The sequence below is a fragment of the Lepidochelys kempii genome, chromosome 17 (assembly GCF_965140285.1).
Source record: "Lepidochelys kempii isolate rLepKem1 chromosome 17, rLepKem1.hap1, whole genome shotgun sequence".
Taxonomy (NCBI): domain Eukaryota; kingdom Metazoa; phylum Chordata; order Testudines; family Cheloniidae; genus Lepidochelys; species Lepidochelys kempii.
The window spans coordinates 192689-214542 of record NC_136396.1 but is presented as its reverse complement, the minus strand read 5'-3'; the positions used below and the strand labels follow the sequence as shown (position 1 = coordinate 214542).

General features: G+C 42.5%; 1 protein-coding gene across 6 annotated transcripts in view; it reads left to right on the top strand.

Annotated features, from left to right (window-relative positions):
* Positions 1-21854, top strand: part of MYO1C (myosin IC) — a 119068-nt gene that overhangs the window by 64321 nt on the left and 32893 nt on the right. For all 6 annotated transcript variants that reach the window (XM_073315956.2, XM_073315957.2, XM_073315959.2 and 3 more), the window contains exons 7-18: positions 409-507; positions 749-862; positions 1994-2065; positions 2349-2468; positions 2747-2829; positions 3600-3705; positions 5340-5420; positions 11306-11397; positions 16366-16460; positions 16713-16759; positions 17077-17157; positions 17356-17461. In XM_073315956.2, the coding sequence (XP_073172057.1) occupies positions 409-507; positions 749-862; positions 1994-2065; positions 2349-2468; positions 2747-2829; positions 3600-3705; positions 5340-5420; positions 11306-11397; positions 16366-16460; positions 16713-16759; positions 17077-17157; positions 17356-17461 (1096 nt within the window). The remainder of the gene's footprint in view (positions 1-408; positions 508-748; positions 863-1993; positions 2066-2348; positions 2469-2746; positions 2830-3599; positions 3706-5339; positions 5421-11305; positions 11398-16365; positions 16461-16712; positions 16760-17076; positions 17158-17355; positions 17462-21854) is intronic.

The window sequence follows — 21854 nt, the reverse complement described above, 5'->3', positions numbered from 1 at the left end:
CAGATGACAGAACGAGGAGAAATGGTCTCAAGTTGCAGTGGGGGAGGTTTAGGTTGGATATTAGGAAAAACTTTTTCACTAGGAGGGTGGTGAAACACTGGAATGCGTTGCCTAGGGAGGTGGTGGAATCTCCTTCCTTAGAAGTTTTTAAGGTCAGGCTTGACAAAGCCCTGGCTGGGATGATTTAGTTGGGGATGGGTCCTGCTCTGGGCAGGGGGTTGGACTAAATGACCTCCAGAGGTCCCTTCCAACTCTGATATTCTATGATTCTATGACTTCACAGAGTTATAAAGATATTGGTGAGATGGCCCCTTCTGTAACAATTAACACAAGATAGAACTATGTGGGCTGTATGTACAATGCGTCAGGCTGCAAGGATTACTAAATCTCAGAATCTGTGTTTTTTAGGGTCAGTGTGCCAGGGTCAGTTCCATCAGTGATAAAAATGACTGGAAGGTTGTGCGAAGGGCCCTGTCCGTCATTAACTTCAACGACAATGAGGTAGAGGTAGGAAATGGCTTGAAGTACATCTGAGTTTTCTCCCCTTAGAGGTCTGTCCTGCTTCAGTTAGTTCTTTCTGCCAGGAGGCAGTCTTTGAATGAGTGCCCTGCAGAAAGCTAAATGTAAAAATGTCTCCTACTGATGGACATATAAAGAAACTCCCCTTTCTCCCCCCCATCCCACCTAAGATTTGATCCATATTTATTCCCATCTTCTTGACCATTATTTCTTCTTTCTCTTGTACTAGGATTTACTGAGCATTGTTGCTAGTGTGTTGCACCTGGGGAATGTGCAGTTTGCTGCCGATGAACAGGGCAATGCTCAGGTGACCACAGAGAACCAGATTAAATATCTGGCTAGGGTGAGTATAAACCCTTGGAGACATTCCCATATACCAGTGTAATTGGTTCTGTTGCTTTTGTATTACTCCAGGGTAAGATTTAGTAGTTATTAGATCTTGACACTATTAAAGGGTCACTTTTCTGTATGAAATAATTAAGGTCAGAGGTTAACAGGTTTAAAATTTTACCCAATTCCTGCACTCCATGAGGGCAAGAGCATTCCTCCCAGAGTCCCGCTTCCAAGCCATGTCGGCGATAATATCCCATGTAAGGGATCATCCCTTATTACTGCCCATACCTGTCTACAGTTGTTAGGTCATATGGTGGCCTGCAGCTATGTGGTTCGATGTGCCCGGCTCCATCTCCGGCTGTTGCAGGCATGGTTGGCATCAGTGTACATCCCCAACAGACATGACCTAGACTTGGTAGTCAAAGTGCCAAACCACGTTTGGGCATCTCTGGTGTCATGACTGGACCCTGTGTCGGTCTTGCAGGGAGTCCCTTTGTGGGCTTGTCCCCGTCACTGACTCTGATGACCAACACTTTGGACCTCAGATGGGGAGCCCACCTAGGGAATCTCAGTACTCAAGGCCGCTCGTTAGGGATTGACTGCTCCCTTCACATAAATGCCAAGGAGCTCAGGGCGGTTTGCCTGGCGTGCCAAGCTTTTCAGTCCCAATTGCAAGGCAAGGTGGTTCAAGGAACTGAGAGGGCATAGGGCCGACGGTGCCTTACATACCGATGCATGAGCGTAGCACTTCAGAGGGCGTCACAGCTGACCCTATGGATGCTGCTAAGGCACAAGTTTCTGACGACTGTGCACGTGAGTGCGCACGCACCTAGAATAGAATGGATAAGAGCAACACATATCAAAGAACAGTTATGAAACGTGGGTAACAGATTTTTTCTGTGCATTCTGCTGGAATGGTCCTGGTAAACCAGTAATGTCCAGTCACCTATCTTTCTGTTGAGTGCATGTGCCTACTAGAATGAGGAGTGAATCACTGTGTATCTCAGCAGTGGACAGGATGTGTTAATCAGTGAAGAGCGGGACTTCATTAGCTGTGGGGCTAAAGTTTCTGATGTCTCTAAAACAGATGTGAAATTAATAATACTTTCTCTAATTGAGTTTTCCTTTTGGTGGTTTGCAGCTCCTGGGAGTTGAGGGCTCTGTGCTCCGGGAAGCATTGATCCACAAGACGATCATAGCAAAAGGGGAAGAGGTGAGAACATGAACTGGTAAATTGGGAGACATCCAGAACTGAAGCTAACTAATATAGGCTGCTTTGTTATCAGGTTAAACAGTTCACCTTCCGGTTACAGATTTCTCTGAGAGGAAACTATCTCTACGTTTCTTGGTCTCATGTAACCTACTTGTGACTAGTAACCAGTACTGCTGGGAGATTGTGATGTGTGCACAGCTAGTTATTAGTATTGTGTTACGAAGACTGCATTGCTCAGTGGGCTGACTGTTCGAATTTGTCTTGTCTCTTCTTCCACATGCAGTTGGTCAGTCCTCTGAATTTGGAGCAGGCAGCCTATGCACGAGATGCTCTAGCCAAGGCAGTATATGGGCGCACCTTCTCCTGGCTAGTGAATAAGATTAATAAGTCTCTTGCCTACAAGGTAAATTTCTCTCTCACTTGCACTCCCATGATCATACTATAGACTGTGCTACTAAGTGGGTGGGAAGTGTGAGTTCAAACGGTTGAACTAGGAAGCAGGGAAGAGGTTCAGCTCAATACTGAACAATGATTTTCTGACTGCATTCCTCTCACTGAGAGGAGTGAGGACCAGACTCTAGAATTATATGGGAAGATAGCAGTGGAGGTTGGCAACTGCTTTTGAGCCTAATGATTAAAGCTACACCAAATGTGACAGAGTATTTTGTGTCTTTGTTACAGGAGGCAGAGTGCCCAGGCTGGAGGAGCGCAACAGTTCTGGGGCTGCTTGACATTTATGGATTTGAGGTTTTCCAGCACAATAGGTTTGTTTCACCTCAATGTCTTTGAACTTTGAATAACCTTGTTTCCTGTGATTTAATCCTGTTGTTTCATTTCCTTCCCTCAACATTAAAACATTAAAAAAGCCTGGCACTTTTTTAATAGGAGAGGTTTATGTAACATGAGATTAGGTCTCAGCTTCAGGAAATCAACAAAATACCTGATAGTAGTAGGCAAACGCCTTCTGAGCGAGAGGCCTATTTTTAACATCTCTAGATAGGGACCGCTGTGCCTAGCTGGGACCCTGCTAGAACTCAGCATTTACTACTGTTTATCATCTTAATTTTTCAAGGATGTGAAACTGATTTTTGCCCATCTTGGAGCCTGTCTACATGACAGCTGTAATCACACCAGCATGTAGTTGTGTGGTATGGGTTTCCTCCTCCTAACACATTTTTGTTGTAGTGTGAATGAGAGAACACAATATAGAATTATTTTATGGAATTTTATTGGAACCTGGAACCTAACTATGGCAGATATCCATTGTTGGACTTTTAGTGTAGATAGGCCTTTATTTATGTCTGCTGAACCCATGTTCCTCCTTGCTTACCTCTGATGGCTCTTTCTCTCTTCTGGGGCGAATCTGACTATTCATTGGTTCATCTCTTTAGAGCTCATATGAGTCTCTAGATCTCTTGCTTATCTCTCTCTTGATTTGTACCCAGATTATGCATGGTGCCTGACCAAAATGGTGCAGACTTTGTTTTATTGAAATACAGTGTGGGAGTGACTAATTCTTTCTGATTGTTTACAGCTTTGAGCAGTTTTGTATCAATTATTGTAATGAAAAACTGCAGCAGCTCTTCATAGAACTCACACTAAAATCAGAACAAGAGGAGTATGAGTCAGAAGGCATAGCGGTAAGAGCCAAGACCTCATTTTGTATTGTTTCCTCTGTAGCATGTCCTATTGGGAGAGGCCTGCTAATTAAAGGGAGCTGATAATAATTTACAGTATGTAAAGCAAGAATTTGGAAATAAATATTTATTTTCGCCTTATTTGTCTGTGTGTGATCCACAAGAACTGCTTCACACAAAAGGGGCTTCAAACTGGGCTCTGTTTTTGCACATGCAATCACCTGCTCACAGGTGATAGTATTTATTCAAGCAAAACCCATTCAGATTAGAACTAGACCTGTTCCAGCATTAGTGATTATCTTGTTCTGTAGTCCTGTGTCTATACAACGCATAAAAATCTTAATTCTGCTCTCAGCTAAGGAAAGTTATCTTGTAGCTTGCTGGGTTAGAAGCTGTGTGTTTGGCACTGAAAGTCCTGCAGTTTTGCTCACAGCTATTGCATTTGTAACTTGGAGGCGATCAAACATCAGAATTAATCCATGAATTCTTGTCCTGTCAAGAATGCCACATGACATTGTGGCCCTTTGACATTTTGCTGCCAGAAAATGTAGATCCTATCAATTTATTTATGGAAAATTGTTCTGTGTTCTTCTTGCTGAAGCCTTGCTTCAGCAAAACCCAAACTCCTGCCTTTCAGCCTTCCAAGCAAGGCTTGTAGGAAGGGCAGAATGGTGATTGAGTTGCGTTTGATCTTTTATGAGCTACTGTTGGGATCCATGCAGTTATATAATTAAGAAATAGCAGAAGCGTCTGTGGTGGATTCTCTGCTTACTTACTGTCTGGAGATTGTGTGCAGGTACCTGGTACTGGCTACAAAGCACTCAGATGCTACACTGATGGGTTCTACAGAAGAACCCAGATAGATAGGAGAATAAGGATGCTGTAAGACAGCCCTTTAGAAATTTCTCTGCTCCTCCCTGACCTGTTTGTTACTATCACCAACTAAATATATTTTGTGAGTAGCCTGGTTCCCAGTTTCTGAAGAGGTTCTTTCTCTTGAATCCTGCGTTCAGAATTTGGAGACCTTTTTCAGAGCAGCAACCACAGAGATCGGCTGCTATTTGTTAGGGAGACTACCTCTCACAAATCTGAATGAAAGATGAGAAACTGTGACAACAGGACTCAGTGATGACCTGGAACAAAGATAAATATTTCATTTGAGGGGGTTTGGTTTCAGGAATAGTCAGTCTTTTTGTGTGGCATATGCATAGCAGGAACAAGAACCCCAGGTCTATATTAGTTGAGTTCCATAATATAAGGTTTTATATTTCTAGTTGCAACTGCCTAGTGTATTTGAGTCAGACTTATTCTAGAGAGGGAGGCTGTCCGCTACAGCCATATTTCAGAATAGAGAGCTTGGTTGCATAGGTTTCCCCTTTCCTTTTGACTGTGATGGGACAAAGATGTTCACCCTCTCTCTGGCAAAACAAACAAACAAAACAGATCAGAAAAATAAATGTATATTTAAGAAAGAAATGTACCGGTATCTTTCATACTTGACATGTGGGCCTCAGGAAGACTGTTTTAAATATTTTCTATCCTCTGAAATACACTGATCACTGAGACTATTTCCTTCCAGTGCAGAATCAAGATCTTTAACCTGTCTTTAATTGTGTGTGTCTCTTTGTGAATGGCAGTGGGAACCTGTCCAGTATTTCAATAACAAAATCATTTGTGATCTGGTGGAAGAGAAATTCAAAGGCATAATTTCTATTTTGGTGAGTTGACAAACCTGTATTTATTTTTAATTGAAGATATTTAGGAGCATAATGGGAAGTGACTAGTCATAGGTGAAAAGGAAGTGGAGGCTGGTGTACAGGTTGTTTGTGGGAGTGTGAGGATTGCAGAGGGAGGTAGAGAAGTGAGTAGAGCCTAGTGTTGGGTATGAACCATGTGTGGTAGACCCAGAGGCTAACCGTCTTCCATGCATGTTTTTGCATTTGCTGGCATTTCTAACCACACAATACTGTTCATTAAGAGCTTTACACTGAATAAGATAGAAGCTTCTTTTTAAGCAAAACTGTTTTAACTTGTATTTTTATTGGGGTATATCTATAATGCCATACAATGCATATGCACAAATAAATTTCCCATTAACCACATCTGAGAGTATAGAAGAAGCAAGAACCTCCCAAGAGAAACAGAAAACAAATGCCTGAATACACCAAAGTTTCCCCCCGGGCCCTTTAAACTGGCTGACTAAGAATGTCCTGTGTTGCGGGGAAGGGGGATTCTGAGCAGAGCGCCTATAGTCAAGAGAACTTTTTTTTGCAAAAGATTTTAATTAGGGCTATTGATTAATTGCAGCTACCTCATGTGATTGATTAAAAAAAAATTAATCATGATTAACAAAATTAATTGTAATTAATCACACTGTTAAATAATGGAATACCAATTGAAATTTATTAAATATTTTTGGATGTTTTTCTGCATTTTCAAATATATTGATTTCTAGTGCAACACAGAATAGAAAGTGTAAAATGCTCACTTTATATTATTATTTTTATTACAAATCTTTGCACTGTAAAAATGATAAAATAAATACTATTTTTCAATTCACCTCATACAAGTACTATAGTGCAACCTCTTTATCATGAATGTAACTTACAAATGTAGATTTTTTTGTATAACTCCACTCAAAAACAAAACAATGTAAAACTTTAGAGTCTACAAGTCCACTCAGTTCTACTTCTTGTTCAGCCAATTGCTAAGACAAACAAGTTTGTTTACATTTACAGAAGATACTGCTGCCTGCTTCTTATTTACAATGTCACCTGAAAGTGAGAACAGGCATTTGCATGGCACTTTTGTAGTGAGCGTTGCAAGTTATTTACGTGCCAGATATGCTAAACATTCATATGCCCCTTCATGCTTTGGCCACCATTCCAGAGGACATACTTCCATGCTGATGATGCTCGTTAAAAAAATTATGCATTAATTAAGTTTGTGACTGAACTCCTTGGGGGAGAATTGTAGTGATGTGAGATTTCTAAAAATAGCGACAGCACTTGACCCAAGGTGTAAGAATCTGAAGTGCGGTCCAAAATCTAAGAGGGACGTGGTGTGGAGCATGCTCTCAGAAGTCTTAAAAGAACAATATTCTGATGTAGAAACTACAGAATCCGAACCACCAAAAAAGAAAATCAACCTTCTGCTGGTGGCGTCTGACTCAGATGATGAAAATGAACATGCGTCGGTCCATACTGCTTTGGATTGTTATCGAGCAGAACCAATCATTAGCATGGATGCATGTCCTCTGGAATGGTGGTTGAAGCATGAAGAGACATATGAAACTTTAGTGCATCTGGCACAGAAATATCTAGCGACCCCGGCTACAACAGTGCCAGGCGAATGCCTGTTCTCACTTTCAGTTGACATTGTAAACAGGAAGCAGGTAGCATTATCTCCTGCAAATGTAAATAAACTTGTTTGTCTGAGCAACTGGCTGAACAAGAAGTAGGACTGAGAGGACTTCAGGCTGTAAAATTTTACATTGTTTTGGTTTTGAGTACACTTTTTTTGTACAGAATTCTACATTTGTAAGTTCAACTTTAATGATAAAGAGATTGCACTACAGTACTTAGGTGAATTGAAAAATACTATTTCTTTGGTTTCTTTTTTACAGTGCAAATATTTGTAATAAAAATAAATATAAAGTGAGCACCGTACACTTTGTATTCTGTGTTGTAATTGAAATCAATTTATTTGAAAATGTAGAGAACATCCAAAAATATTTAAATAAATGGTATTCTATTGTTGTTTAACAGCGTGATTAATCGCAATTTTTTTTATCATGATTAATTTTTTTAATTGCTTGACAGACCTATTTTTAATTTTGCTATTCCGACTCTCAGGTTGTAAAAATAATACAGCCATAGTGGTGTGTGAATGCTGTTCAGAAGAAGCAGAGTGAGTGACCACCAAAGTAGCCACCTGATCTTTGATCTCCTGCTCCCAGCAGCAGTGAGAGAGAGCAGCCACTGTGGCAGCTTAACTAAGTGGCAAAATGGATTTGCCTGGCTCCGCTCCCGAAACCTAGCTGCTGTTCCTTCTGTGAAGATGGGAGAGGAATTCTCACACTGAAGTGACTGGGATGGGAGAGGGGAGCCAAGGAAACGCAGGCTACAACATTGCTCAGCTCCTGCTACAGGTTCGAGTGATTGTCCTCATGGGTTCCATTCTTGGTGCACGTGTGTCCCATGAATGCAAGATTGGATTCTTTTGGTCAGCAGTATCCACTTGGGCAGTACCTGCACTCTAGATGTCCTGGACTGTCCTCCCTCCCGGTCCAAAGGCATAAAGGGCAGAGCAGGCACAACTATTCCTCAGTTCCTTTTTACCGCTTGTGGCAATGAGACAGAATCTCTGCAGTGTCCACTTCCCTATTCACTGTGCTGGTATTAGTTAGCAACTTTAGTGGTTGGCTAGTTCATATAGTTATTGCCTGTTGGCTAATACTTTATATATAATTTTTCTTAGATAAGTTTCAGTGTAGGTAGACCTATACCACCCCTCCCCCCCTCCCCCCCACAAAGATGCTAGCAATATGGCAGAAGCTAAATCATCAGGGTTCAAAACCTGCCTCTCATTAAGTTTCAGTGCTGCATAACAACTGGTATTCCCAGTTCCTGCTCAGCCTAGGAGAGGGACATACCCCCAAGCAATATTCCATATGTTGGTTTTTCTCTAAGCACAATCGGCATGCTAGAGAAGCCCACCAGAAGTAGTTCCTCCTCAAGAGTTCAAAACACGCTTTCTCAGACACTGAGACGTAGGTCAAAACCAGTCTATGGTCCTCTGATCAGTTCCTCTCCATTAGTGGCCTTGTGAGCTAAGATTCCACCCTGAGCTCTTGGGTCACATCTATTAAGAGACCCCAGTCATCCATCTCCATTCTGGCATCAGTCTTCTGACGGGAAGGAACGATGGGAGAAAGGATGCGCCAAGGTCCCCTTCTCAGATGCCTGGCAAGTCAAGATACAAGCATCATCAGACTTCTGACTCATCTCAGGCTCAACCTCCTAAGGGCCAAAAGTCTGAAAAGGTCCTGTGAAATGCCCCAGTACAGACTACTAAGAGAGCCCCAGTTGCACCCACCATATCTGCAGACTGTTTTTTCTCTCAATACCCAGAGCCTTGGGAACTGCTCACCTCAGAACCGTGTTCTTCAGTACCCAGCAATACTTGCTGTCTTGGTACCCAAAGCATACAGAGTACAGAGAGACTTTTGGGCCTGACACTACAGCTGCCTCTCCTAGAGAGGCTGAGGATGGTGATATCTAAGCCACCAACTACTGCACTGTTGGTACAGCAAGTCAGGGAGGTATCTCCAGTACCAACTTCTCCCTTTATATGCAGGACACTCTGGATAGAATGGTCACTCGCTTTCTCCTCATCCCCATCTAGACACATCTCCCACACACTCGCCTTCCCCCCTGGGGTACCATATTGGGAACCAGGAAGGCACGCGAGGGAGGATTCTACAAAGGAAAGTAGGAGAATACCTGGACTCATAGGAAACATTTATCTTGGTACCCTCCTGTGTGTCTCCCACCTCAGTACTTATATCCCTACCAACACTGTCTCTACTGGACACACTTGGGTGTACAGCCGTATTCGTGTAAGCCTGCATCATCTGCCCCTTCCAGGGTTAGACCTCCCCTCTTCAAAGACACAATATGGACCATCCCAGTCAGGCCAACTAGTGAAGCCCCAGGTCCTGGAAAGAAAGGAGGAGGAGGAAAATTATGAGGAACAACCACCCCACAAGGGGAAGAACAACTTGTTCCTGCTGTGATCTCATCCTCCCCCAATGAGGCAGTAAGCCTCTCTATGTCTTCCTTAGTGGATGATCTTAAATTATTCCAAGAGCTCATTAAACACATGGCAGAGATAGTGGATATACCACTAGAAGTAATGCAGCCAAATTCCCATGAGATCCTGGATATTTCGCACCCTTCCTTGCCAAACAGGCTCCCCATGCCAATTAATGAAAGACCACTGGAGCTGACATAGGACCTATGGCATACACCAGCCTTGATGCTAGTGACATCCAAGCGAGCAGAAGGAAGGTACCATGTTCCTTCCAAGGGATTTGAATACTTTTATTCCCTCCCAGTACTACATTTGCTTGTAGTGGCTGCTGTCAAGGAAAGGTCAAAAATAACAAATACCTCCTAGAGCCGGACCCAAAGAAACTAGACCTTATCTCGTGCAAGGTTTATTCATTAGTCAGCCACCAGATGTGTGTGTGGCTAATTATCAGGCTCTCCTCTCCATTGGAGCTGGGATAAGCTGTCTCCATTTCTGGACAAGGTACCACAGGACCATTGAGAGGAGCTGAGAGCCATCATGACTGAGGGGCATTGGATAGCCCACACTTCCCTATAGGCTGCACTGGATATGTCTGACACCACGGTGTGTACTGTGGCTATATTGGTGACAATGAGGTGGTCTCCCTGGCTCCAGTCCTAGGAAATCCCCAGGGAGGAACAAATAACAACCAAGGACCTTTACTTTGAAGGCAGTGAACTTCTTAATTCTAAAATTAAGACCCTCTTTTTTTTTTTTTTTTTTAAGAAGACCCCCAGGGACAATGTGTGTTCACTGGGTCTGCATTTTTCCATCCCCCAAAAAGGAAGGAAACAAAACAGCAGGCTTGCTTCAGGTAGCATCCTTGTACTGGTATTTTCAATTCTAGAGAACTTCTGAGTTGCCTTAGTGTCCTCTACTAGTTCAGTGGCATCATCCTGTACTGCAAACTTGTGAAGCAACTACCAGGGCTTTGCTGCAGATATATTCTCTAAACACTATAAATAATGTACTCATGCCAGTTAAGCAGGGCTCAGTAGGAGCATTTTGCAGGCTGTTGTTGGATGCTAAACCCCCTCCTGTATTGCTGTTCTGAATGCAAAGCAACCAGCCAACTAGTGATAGGTAGGTTAGGTGGCAGTTGAGGATAAGTAGATCTTGCTTTATCTATTTATAAAAAACAAAAACATGTAAATGTGTATAGAAACTGTATATATTTAACTGTTTTCCTCTTCTCCCTTTGGAGGTCACTTGTATTCTTAGGTTGTCAGCAATTGAAGCAGGAAATGTCTTTTTGTGTATTTTTACAAGCAAAATGGGGCACTTATTACAGTTATGGGCACTGCTGTAATACTAGCTCTAAATAATAATGTTATAAATTCTTGCTTAACTGGCACAGAAAACTGAAGGGCAAACCTGATCAGTTTCTTTCTTTGAGACCTCCTAAACCAGTCTAAATTCCTTTCTTTTTTAGAATCAATTCTGTACATAGATTAGAGTTACAGAGCTTGATCTGACTTCATTTTATGGTCAGATTTTAATTGTTCTGCTCTTGAAAACTCAACTGAACTGTGGGAGCAGGCAAGTTCTTCGTACATAGGGAGACCACCTCTCACCAAAAGTCAAACCGTACTTGTCTTCTTCTGCTGGCCGGAAAGAATCTAAAAGCCTAACTAGTCTCCAGGAAGAAAAAAATTCTCCTTTTCAACCCAGCAGTTGTTTATTATGTGAGTGAATTAGGCAGCCTCTCTAGTACAAGTATTGCTGTGTTTGCTGATTCCTCTCTCTATAGGATGAGGAGTGTCTGAGACCTGGGGATGCCACAGATATGACATTTTTGGAGAAGCTAGAGGAAACGGTGAAGAATCATCCTCATTTTCTCACGTGAGTGTTCAAGTAGCTGTTGCTAGTTTTGTCTTTGTGAGGAGGGACACAATACAGAATAAAGCTAATGGGTTTTAAATATACCCAGTCTCTGCTGTACCTGTTAGTGTATTTGTATTACAGTAGCATGCAGAGGTCCCAGTCATAGTGGGCCCCCATTGTGCTGGGAAGTGCAAAAAAGCAAAAGATACTTGCTGTCCCAAAGAGCTTAGATTCTAAGGCTAGGTCTACACTACAGCCAGTATCGAAGCTCTGAGATCAATCCACCGGTGATTGATTCAGTGGGTCTAGTGAAGACCCACCAAATCAACAGCAGATCACTCTCCAGTTGACCTCTGTACTCTACCCCCGACAAGAAAAGTAAGGTAAGTCGACGGGAGAGTTTCTGCTGTCAACCCCCTGCGGTGTAGACCCCATGGTAACTTGACATAAGATATGTTGACTCCAGCTACGTTATTCACATAGCTGGCATTGCATAGCATAGGTCGACTTATCGCAGTAGTGTAGACATAGCCTCTGTTAACACAACAGAATAAGTGAGTATAACTAACAAAAATGAAGCTAAAAAGAGAAAAGAATAGTAGTGATGTTATTGTGGAAGTCTGTTATAGACCATCAAATGAAGAAGAGGAAGTGGATGAGACATTCTTCAAATAACAAGGAGTCCGGTGGCACCTTAAAGACTAACAGATTTATTTGGGCATAAGCTTTTGTGCATAAAAAGCCCACTTTTTCAGATGCATGGAGTGAAAATTACGGATGCAGGCATAAATATACTGGCACATGAAGAGAAGGGCTTTTTATGCACGAAAGCCCAAATAAATCTGTTAGTCTTTAAGGTGCCACCGGACTCCTCATTGTTTTTGTGGATATAGACTAACATGGCTACCCCTCTGATATTCTTCAAATAGGTAACAAGATTAGCTAACACACACGAGCTAGTATTAATGGGGAATTTTAACTTCCTTGATATCTGTTGGAAGACTAGTACGGTCAAATGTAAGAATAGAATCATAGAAATGTAGGACTGAAAGGCAACTCAGTAGGTCATCTAGTCCAGTCCCCTGCACTGAGGCAGGACTAAGTATTATCTGGACTATTTCACAAAGCTGAAAACAATTATGGACCAAATCAACTAGGAGGAAGAATTTAATCAGGAAAATATGAATGATAATTGAGAATCATTTAAGAACACCGTACTAGATGCCCCAAAACCACAATCCCATGATCAAGGAAGAAGGCTATGCTGGTTAAAAATAGAACTTGGATTAGAGGGGAAGTGAAGGTAACTGTAAATGCGCCCACACATGCACGTGTGCACACAGTTGATAGTAATGACTATAAATCAGAAATTAAGAATTGTAGACTATTGATAAGGGAAGCCAAGGGACACAAGGAGAACATATGCCAGCATAATCAAGGACAATAAAAAGGTGTTTTTAAATTCTGACAGTGATATTGGTCCTTTACTAGATGGAAGTGGTAGAACTATCAATAATGCGGAAAAGGAAGAAATGTTCATACATTTCTTTTCTGTATTTGGGGGGAAAAAACATCTGATGCAATCTCGTCACACGGTGATGGTAAAAGTCTTTCCATTCCACTAGTATGACTGGAGGATGTTAAACAGAAGCTACTAAAGTCAGACATTTTTAAAATCAGATGGTCCAGATAACTTGCATCAAGAGTTCTAAAAGAGGTAGCTGAGGAGCTAACTGGACCATTAATGTTGATTTTCAATATGTCTGGTTAAGTTCCAGAATACTGGAAGATAGCTAATGTTGTTCCAATTTTTAAAAAGGATAAACTGGGTGACCCGGATAATTATAGTCCTCTTGGTCTGATATTGCTCCCAGGCAAGATAATGGAGTGATTGACACGGGACTTGATTAATAATGAACTAAAGAGGGGTAATGAATTAATGCAAATCAACATGGATTAATGGAAAATAGATCTTGTCAAACTAACTTGATATCTTTTCTTGATGAGATTACAAGTTTGGTTGATAAAAGTAATAGTGTTGATGTAATATACTTAGACTTCTGTAGAGTTTTTGAGTTGGTACTGTATGACATTTTGATGAAAAAATAGAATGATATTAAATTACCATGGCACACATTAAATAAATTAAAAACTGGCTAACTGATAAGTCTCAAAATGTAACTGTCAACAGGGAATTGTCATGAAGCATGTCTGTTTCCAGTGGTGTCCTCCAGGGATCAAATCTTGGCCCAATACTATTTAATATCTTTATCAATTATTTGGTAGAAAACATAAAATCATCACTGAGTTTGCAGATGACACAAAAACTGGGGGAGTGGTAAATAAAGAAGAGGGCAGGTCACTGATTCAGAATGATCTAGCTCACTTGGTAAACTGGGCGCAAGCAAACAGTGTGTGTTTTTTAATATGGGTAAATGTGTAAAACTGGGAAGGAAGAATGTAGGCCATACTTACAGGATATATCCTGTAAGTTCTTTGTATGTGTAGGGGATATCAGAAAGTTGAGGAAACATCTAGAAGGTCATCCATTTTGGATCTGGTTTTGACCAACAGGGATAAATTAGTTGCGAACACAAAGGTGGTTGGGAACTTGGGAGGAAGTGATCATAATCTGATAGGATTCAAGAGCCTAAAGAAAGGAGGACATTTGAACAACAGAACAAGGACACTGGACTTCAAAAAGGCAGACTTCAACCAACTCCGAGAAATAGTAGGCATGACTCCATAGAGAGACCAATTAGGAAGAAAAGGAATTGAAGGGGGTTGGCATTTCCTAAAAGATGTAATACTAGAAGCTCAACATCAAGTAATTCCTATTCAGAGAAGAGATAAGTGCCTTTAGATATCTAAAAACCCAAATGGATACATAGAGGAAATGGAAGGAGGGGAACGTCACTAAGGAAGTGGACATGAGAATAGCATGAGTGTGTTGGAACAAAATCAGGAAAACCAAGGCAAGGAATGAGTTCCAACTGTCAAGAAAAGTTAGAGACAACAAGAAGGGCTTTTACAAGTATGTCATACAAAAAAGAAAGATCAGGGATGGTGTGGGTCTGCTGCTTAATGGAGAAGGTGAGCTGGTAACCACAGATGATAATAAGGTGGAGCTGCTCAGTGCCTACTTTGCTTCAGTCTTCACACAAAAAAATAACATGACCGGAAGACTAACAAAGTTAGTAGAGACGATAAAAGGGAAGGGACGCAGCTCAGGATAAGTAAAAAACACATCAGAGATCTTCTGACTAAATTGAATTAATTCAAGTCAGCAGGGCCTGATCCTGTTCATCCCAGGGTGCTGAAGGAATTAGCTGAAGAAATCTCAAAGCCACTGGCAATAATATTTACAAACTCATGGATGACAGTAGAGGTCCTGGAGAGCTGGAGAAAGCTAATGTAGTACCCATCTTTAAAAAGGGGTGAAAGGAGGAGCTATAGAAATTGTAGACCAGTCAGCCTGACCTCAATACCTGGGAAGATAACTAGAGCAATATACAAAATATACAATTTGCAAATATAGGGAGGATGAAGGGGTGATCACTAGCAGCCAACATAGATTTGCGAAGAACAAATCATGCCAAGCCAGATTGATTTCATTCTTTGACAAGGTAATTGGTTTGGTGGATAGGGGGAATGCGGTGGACATAGTACAAGCGGACTTCAGCAAGGCTTTTGACATAGTCCCACATGACATTCTCATAAGTAAACTGGAGAAATGCAGGTGGTTCTTCAAGTGTTTGTTCATGTCAATTCCAATCAGGTGTGTGCGTGCTGCGTGCACGACAGCTGGAAGATTTTTCCCCTAGCAGTATCCATAGAGTTGGCCTGGGAGCCCTCTGGAGTCATGCCTTCATGGCGCCCAATATAGGGCCCTGCTGACCCAACCTCCACTCAGTTCCTTCTTACCACCTGTGATGGCTAGCTGGAACTCCCTACCGCTCTTGCCTCGACAAGTGCGTGCTTTGCAGTATCTCTCTCCTCATGTACTTAGTTAGATTTAGCAGCACAGTAGTTTATAGTTAGTGTGGGTTTTCTTACAAGTTTCCTTTGGGGGGGTCTTTCTCTCCGACATTTTTCCCTGGCACCATGGTATGACTTGGTCTCCGGGCTTTAAACCATGATTGGACTGTGGTAGGTTTATGCCAAGAAGTGACCCGCACTTGTCATGCCTTAAGTGTCTGGACGAGGGGCATCTCAGAGACCACTGTAAAATCTGTAAGGGTTTTCACCCCAGGATCCTTATGGACAGAGAGCAGCACCTCCGAGTCCTACTTATGGAGGCAGGTCTTCGGCCTCCACACAAATTTTGTAGGTTTTCAGTCCCTAATTTTACCCTTCAGGTTGCTTTATCTCCATTTCATAGAATCATAGGTGTGGAAGGGACCTTGAGAGGTCATCTAGTCCAGTCCCCTGCATTCATAACAGAACTAAGTATTATCTAGACCATCCCTGACAAGTGTTTGTCTAACCTATGCTTAAAATTTTTAGAATAGTAATTTTAAAAACTGCAACACCAATAAGCCAGGTTTTTTCAGTCATCCCTGAACCATTTCATATTCTCAATTCAAGGTCTGAATGGCATCATCCTTGTGACATTCTCCCAGAGTGGGTTCCCTGATAACTTAATCTCTGTTGCCAGAAACCTTAAGGTCTCTGGCCTGCTGTCTCCAGTGCAATTTCACATGCACACAGAGTTTGACCCCCTTTCCTCTAAAAAGTTAATCACTTTGGAACAAGTCCAAATATTTTTCTGGGACTAGAGTGATAGTTGCTGATCTGTGGCTCCCATTTACCTTAGTATTGCTGTTCCTAGAGAGAAACACAGTGTCAGCTTGCCTGTTTTCCTCTGGTCCCATCCCTCTGTCAAGAGCTGTGGTGGTTCTGTACTTAGCATCAGTAGTAATTGTAGATGAATCCTATTTGAGGCTAGTATCTTCTCCCCATTAAGCCTTTTTGCTTTCTCCCCAGACACAAGCTGGCTGACCAGAAGACTCGGAAGTCTTTAGGCCGAGAAGAGTTCCGTCTCTTGCACTATGCTGGAGAGGTCACCTACAGTGTCACAGGTAAATGTTACACAACAAGTACACCATTGCCTGACACCAGGGTCACTTACTGTCCCCATTTTCCCCCACTTCAGACAGTTACACTTCCTTTTTCTCCTCCTATCTCCTGCCATTCAGATTAATACATTCACATAATATCTAAATATGTAATTTGATTAATCAAATTACTTTTCCAGCTCAAGGTCCTGCCTTACTGGGGAGGATTTCCCATGAAACAGCCACAGCAGATTGAGTTGTTTTGTTTTTCTCTAGGTTTTCTGGATAAAAACAATGACCTTCTATTTCGGAACCTGAAGGAGGTGAGTGTCGATCGAGAACTGCCTGTTTTGTGGAGTATTGTAAAGGATCAAGTTGCGAATGGAGTGGGCTGTGAAGGTACCATCTCTGTCTTGGACCTTTCAATCTTCAGGATGCATTGTTCACATGGGTACACTATGTAAAAAGAGGTCCCAGATTTTGTTTTATCATTGGTGTTTATCATAGAAATTAGAGACAGAAAAGACAAACTGGGTCTCATCTGTTCTCCTGCCAACTCCCAAAAATACACATTCTAGTACTTTGTCCAGTCCGCCTTTAAACAATTTTCATGCATTTGTCCCCTGCTGTTTCTTTCTAGACCATGTGCAACTCGGAGAATACTATCGTAAATCATTGTTTTGAGAGGACTGAGTTGACAGATAAAAAGAGACCTGAAACGGTAAGAACACAATTGTTGGATTGAAGCATAGTCATTTCCAATTACTGAAGATAATGTCTCCTTCTCTCTAACTTTGTGGTGTAAAAGGACTTCCATGATGTTTAAAGCTTTGATACTGAAAAATTTGTTCTTAGCCTTATGTGTGTGATGCAGTGTCACAAAAACTAGTCGTATCTGAGTCTTTCTTCTTTCTTCTAGGCGGCAACTCAGTTTAAGAACAGTCTGTCCAAACTAATGGAAATTCTGATGTCCAAGGAGCCATCATACATTCGCTGCATTAAACCTAATGATGCTAAACAAGCCGGTAAGGTTTTAGTGACTCTCTCTCTCTTGTCTGCTGCTTCAGGCAATTTCCAGTCTTTAGGAATGTGTAGGAAATTCACACCAAAAGTTATAACTTGAGAGCACAGATCAGGAAAAGATGCTGTCCAGATTCTGCTAAGATAAAATAATTGATTTGTAGAATGTCAAGATGGGTGAGGTAATATCTTTTACTGGACCAACTTTTGTTGGTGAAAGAGACAAGCTTGTGTCTATTCTGTATTCATGACAAATTCTTTTCTTGCCCTCATTGTAGCCATGACTCAGTCACTGGAGAAGTTCTGTCAGGGTGTAGAATGACCATCAACGTTCCGAGCCTCTCCATTCTGATTCTTTACCTAGTTTCTGTCTCATAAGAATCCAAAATAGTTATTAGGCTGCTTTATGGCCTGTGTTATACAGGAGGTCAGACAAGACGATCTAATGGTCCCCCTTCTGGCTTTAAAATCTTTGAATCTGTTTTTTAAGCTTTGCTGTTTGTTGCTGTCTGTTTATTGTCATCATATTAATAGTAATTTGAGTTTGGGTTTTATTGCCAGGGACTTTATTTTGCTTGATGTTCTATCGCCAAACAAGAAATTCTCAATAAAATGTATTAAACATATATAAAAATAAAAGGGAAAACCATTAAAACTTGTCACTGTTAAAAAATTGAAGCATAATTCAATTCTTCATTTTAACAGGCTTTCTTATTCTTCCTCTTTCCCCTCTCCCATTGTCATAGCATCTTTTAAAGGGAAACTCTTGCTTAAAAGTCTCTTAAATGGCATCAAGTATCCTTGTTGAGGAAAGAATCCATTTCAGGTGGTATCTCTGATATTTTGTTATTGGTGCGGTTTCTTTTTAAGACAAAACATGTCAAACATACAAAGGGAAAGAGAGAAAAGAATAGCAACAGATAGGAAAATGCAACTTCTGTTCTTGGTGCTTGGAGTTCAGTTACGGGAAGATCATAGGCACAGCACATGGCCCAATTAGGCACTGCTGGTAGGTAAGAATTGCTGTTAGCTTATTGAACTGGTCACAGCAAAGTTCTGAGATGTGACTCTTCGCAACAGTTATTCAGGATATCGCTATAGAGATGTTGATGTTATCCAGTTTTCCCTTCTTGTGTGGTCTTGTCAGAATGTCTTCTAGGCTCAGGAAATAGAAGGCCCAGTGATGTGATAATAAATCCCCAAACCTCCATGTGTGGTGGTGGTGATCCTGGTGGGAATGCCAGTGCTGGTGATAGAGTGGATAAAAATTGATTATTTTTTATTTAAATCAAATAAGGTTTATTAGTTAAAACTAAATCTATTTAAAATAAAATTTAAAACTGACCACCTATATCAAAGCATAATTTATGATAAATTAAAATAATTTAAATTAAATACAAAAATATTATTAAGCAATACATAATTGCTACCAAGTTTTAAAGAGGGTTCAACCACTGAACTACAGGAAGTCACTGGCTAAGCTCCTGGAACCAAAGTTTCTTCTTCAAGAGATGTCCCTGTGGGTGCTCCACGTCAGGTCAAGGTGCGTCCCAGCGCCTTCGATCGGAGACTTCTCCAGCAGTACCTCTACGGGCTGCACATGCGCTGTGCCTACCTCTCGAGCGGTCAGTGTTTGAATAGCGCATGCATAACCTGGGCTCCTCAGTTCCTTCTCTACCATCCCGGGCTAGAGACGGAGTTCAGCAGTGCTCTTTGAGATTAGCTAGTTAGTTTGTTTCTCAGTTCAGTTAGTTTTTAGTCATTAGAATTACTATTTAGATAAGTTACATTAGCTGTTACAGGCACCGTCCTTTGATCTTAAAAAAACAACAACTCTGCGGTTACAGACATGCCTGGCTCCCCAGGCTTCAAGAGATGTGCCTCCTGTAATGATGCCATCCCCATCTTGGATGGGCATTCACTGTGCGTACACTGTTTGGGGGAGTCTCATGTACCCCAATAATGCATCCACTGTACCAAATTGAAAGCGCGGATCTGCAAGGACAGGGAGCTCAGGCTTAAAATGCTGCTCCTGGAAAACACTCTCAATCCTGCTTCTGACACCTCTGTGACACCCTCCAGAGGCAAAGCAAAAGCAAAAAAACGCCCAGCTTCCTCCCCCCTCAGGAGCCGTTCCTCGGAGAAAAAGTTAAAAGGAGCTCTCCTGTCTCTGGTAACTCCTGCTCCGCGGCTCAGCACCTTTCACGCGGCAGGCACCTCAGGCACTGACCGTGAGTCGGCTGCCCCACTACATGGTGCCGAGGCTCAGGGCTTTCAGTTGCCCACCTCTTTCAGCTCTCCCTCGGCCACTTCTGCCAGTATGGTGCCTACAGCTGCTATGGTGCCTAGAGCTGCTATGGTGCCGGCAATACAAGCGGTGGCTGCAGACCATCCTTTGATCTTGTGGCTCCACTTTTACAGCCGCTGCTCTTGGCACCGAGCCTCCTGAGGTCTCCAGCCTCCATTGCAGTGCCTACCTCAGGGGCATCTACTCCGTGGAGCCAGCTTTCACCCCCGGGACACCCTTCGGTGCATCAGCAGATGCCCCAGCAGACTCTGCCTCCACTAGCTACACCGGCACCAACTCCTGGTCAGTCAGCTCCACCGCAGTTTTTACAGCCAGAGTAATTAAGGGTGTCCCATGCTCCTGAGTCTCCTCAGCACCAGTCTATCACTGAGACCTTTAGCACCCTATCTTTAGCACCCTACCTTCAGTACTCCCCTACCACTTCAAGCTTCCTCCAGTGAAGTGTGGGAGGAGGAAGAGGAATACAATGACCAGATGTTTTCCTCTCAATACTCTCCCCAGATTCAGTTACCTACAATTGGGAGACATACTACCGCATGATCTCCATATCCTCATGGCTATCCACACTGGTATGGCAATCCCTGGATGGGACCACCTATTCCGCCCCCCCACCCCGGGGCAATGGCCATACTGTAGTCCATGGAACTACACCACACCACACTCAGGTGTTCCATGGGCTGCCCAGAGGAAAGCTGTCAGACCCTCCCCACTGCCGGCTCTCACTGAAACCCAGATAAGACCTGACATGGCCGCCACCCCTACAGAGGACACGGCCCCGCACACCTCCTCTACAGCGATAACACCATAAGACACCATGGTACTCCCGCCACTAATGAGCTCGCCCACTTTCAAGAGTTGTTTCAGAAGGTAGCAGAGGAACTCAAGATTACCCTGGAAGAGGTACCTGAAACACACCATGAGCTTACTGACATCCTGCAAGCTACGACCTCCTCCAAAATAGCCCTACCAATTAATGGTGCCATTATGGAACCTGCTAAAACTATTCGGCAGATCCCAGCCACAATAACAGCCACTAGCAAGAGACTGGACCACAAATATTTTGTCCCATCTAAGGGTTTTGAGTTTCTATTTATGCACTCCTCACCTAATTCCCTAGAGGTCGACATGGCCAATCAAAAAACAAATACCAACACTTCCGATCCACTCCATCGGACAAGATAACAAGAGACTGGACTCCTTAGGCTGCAAAGTGTATTCTTCTTCCACTTTGCAGTTTAGAGTAGCGAATTATGCGGTGTTCTTAGCAAAATATGACCACAAAAATTATGCTAAGGTAATGCAATTTATTGATGATGTGTCGGAGGATAAATGACAACAATTTAAAGCAGTGGTGTCCGAGGGCCAATTCATAGAATATCACGGTTGGAAGGGACCTCAGGAGGTAATCTAGTCCAACCCCCTGCTCAAAGCAGGACCAATCCCCAATTAAATCATCCCAGCCAGGGCTTTGTCAAGCGTGACCTTAAAAAATTCTAAGGAAGGAGATTCTACCACCTCCCTAGGTAACGCATTCCAGTGTTTCACCACCCTCCTAGTGAAAAAGTTTTTCCTAATATCCAACCTAAACCTCCCCCACTGCAACTTGAGACCATTACTCCTTGTCCTGTCATCTTCTACCACTGAGAATAGTCTAGAACCATCCTCTTTGGAACCACCTCTCAGGTAGTTGAAAGCAGCTATCAAATCCCCCCTCATTCTTCTCTTCTGCAGACTAAACAATCCCAGTTCCCTCAGCCTTTCCTCATAAGTCATGTGTTCCAGACCCCTAATCATTTTTGTTGCCCTCTGCTATACTCTCTCCAATTTATCCACATCCTTCTTGTAGTGTGGGACCCAAAACTGGACACAGTACTCCAGATGAGGCCTCACCAATGTCGAATAGAGGGGAATGATCATGTCCCTCGATCTGCTGGCTATGCCCCTACTTATACATCTCAAAATGCCATTGGCCTTCTTGGCAACAAGGGCACTCTGTTGACTCATATCCAGCTTCTCGTCCACTGTCGCCCCTAGGTCCTTTTCCGCAGAACTGCTGCCTAGCCATTCGGTCCCTAGTCTGTAGCGGTGCA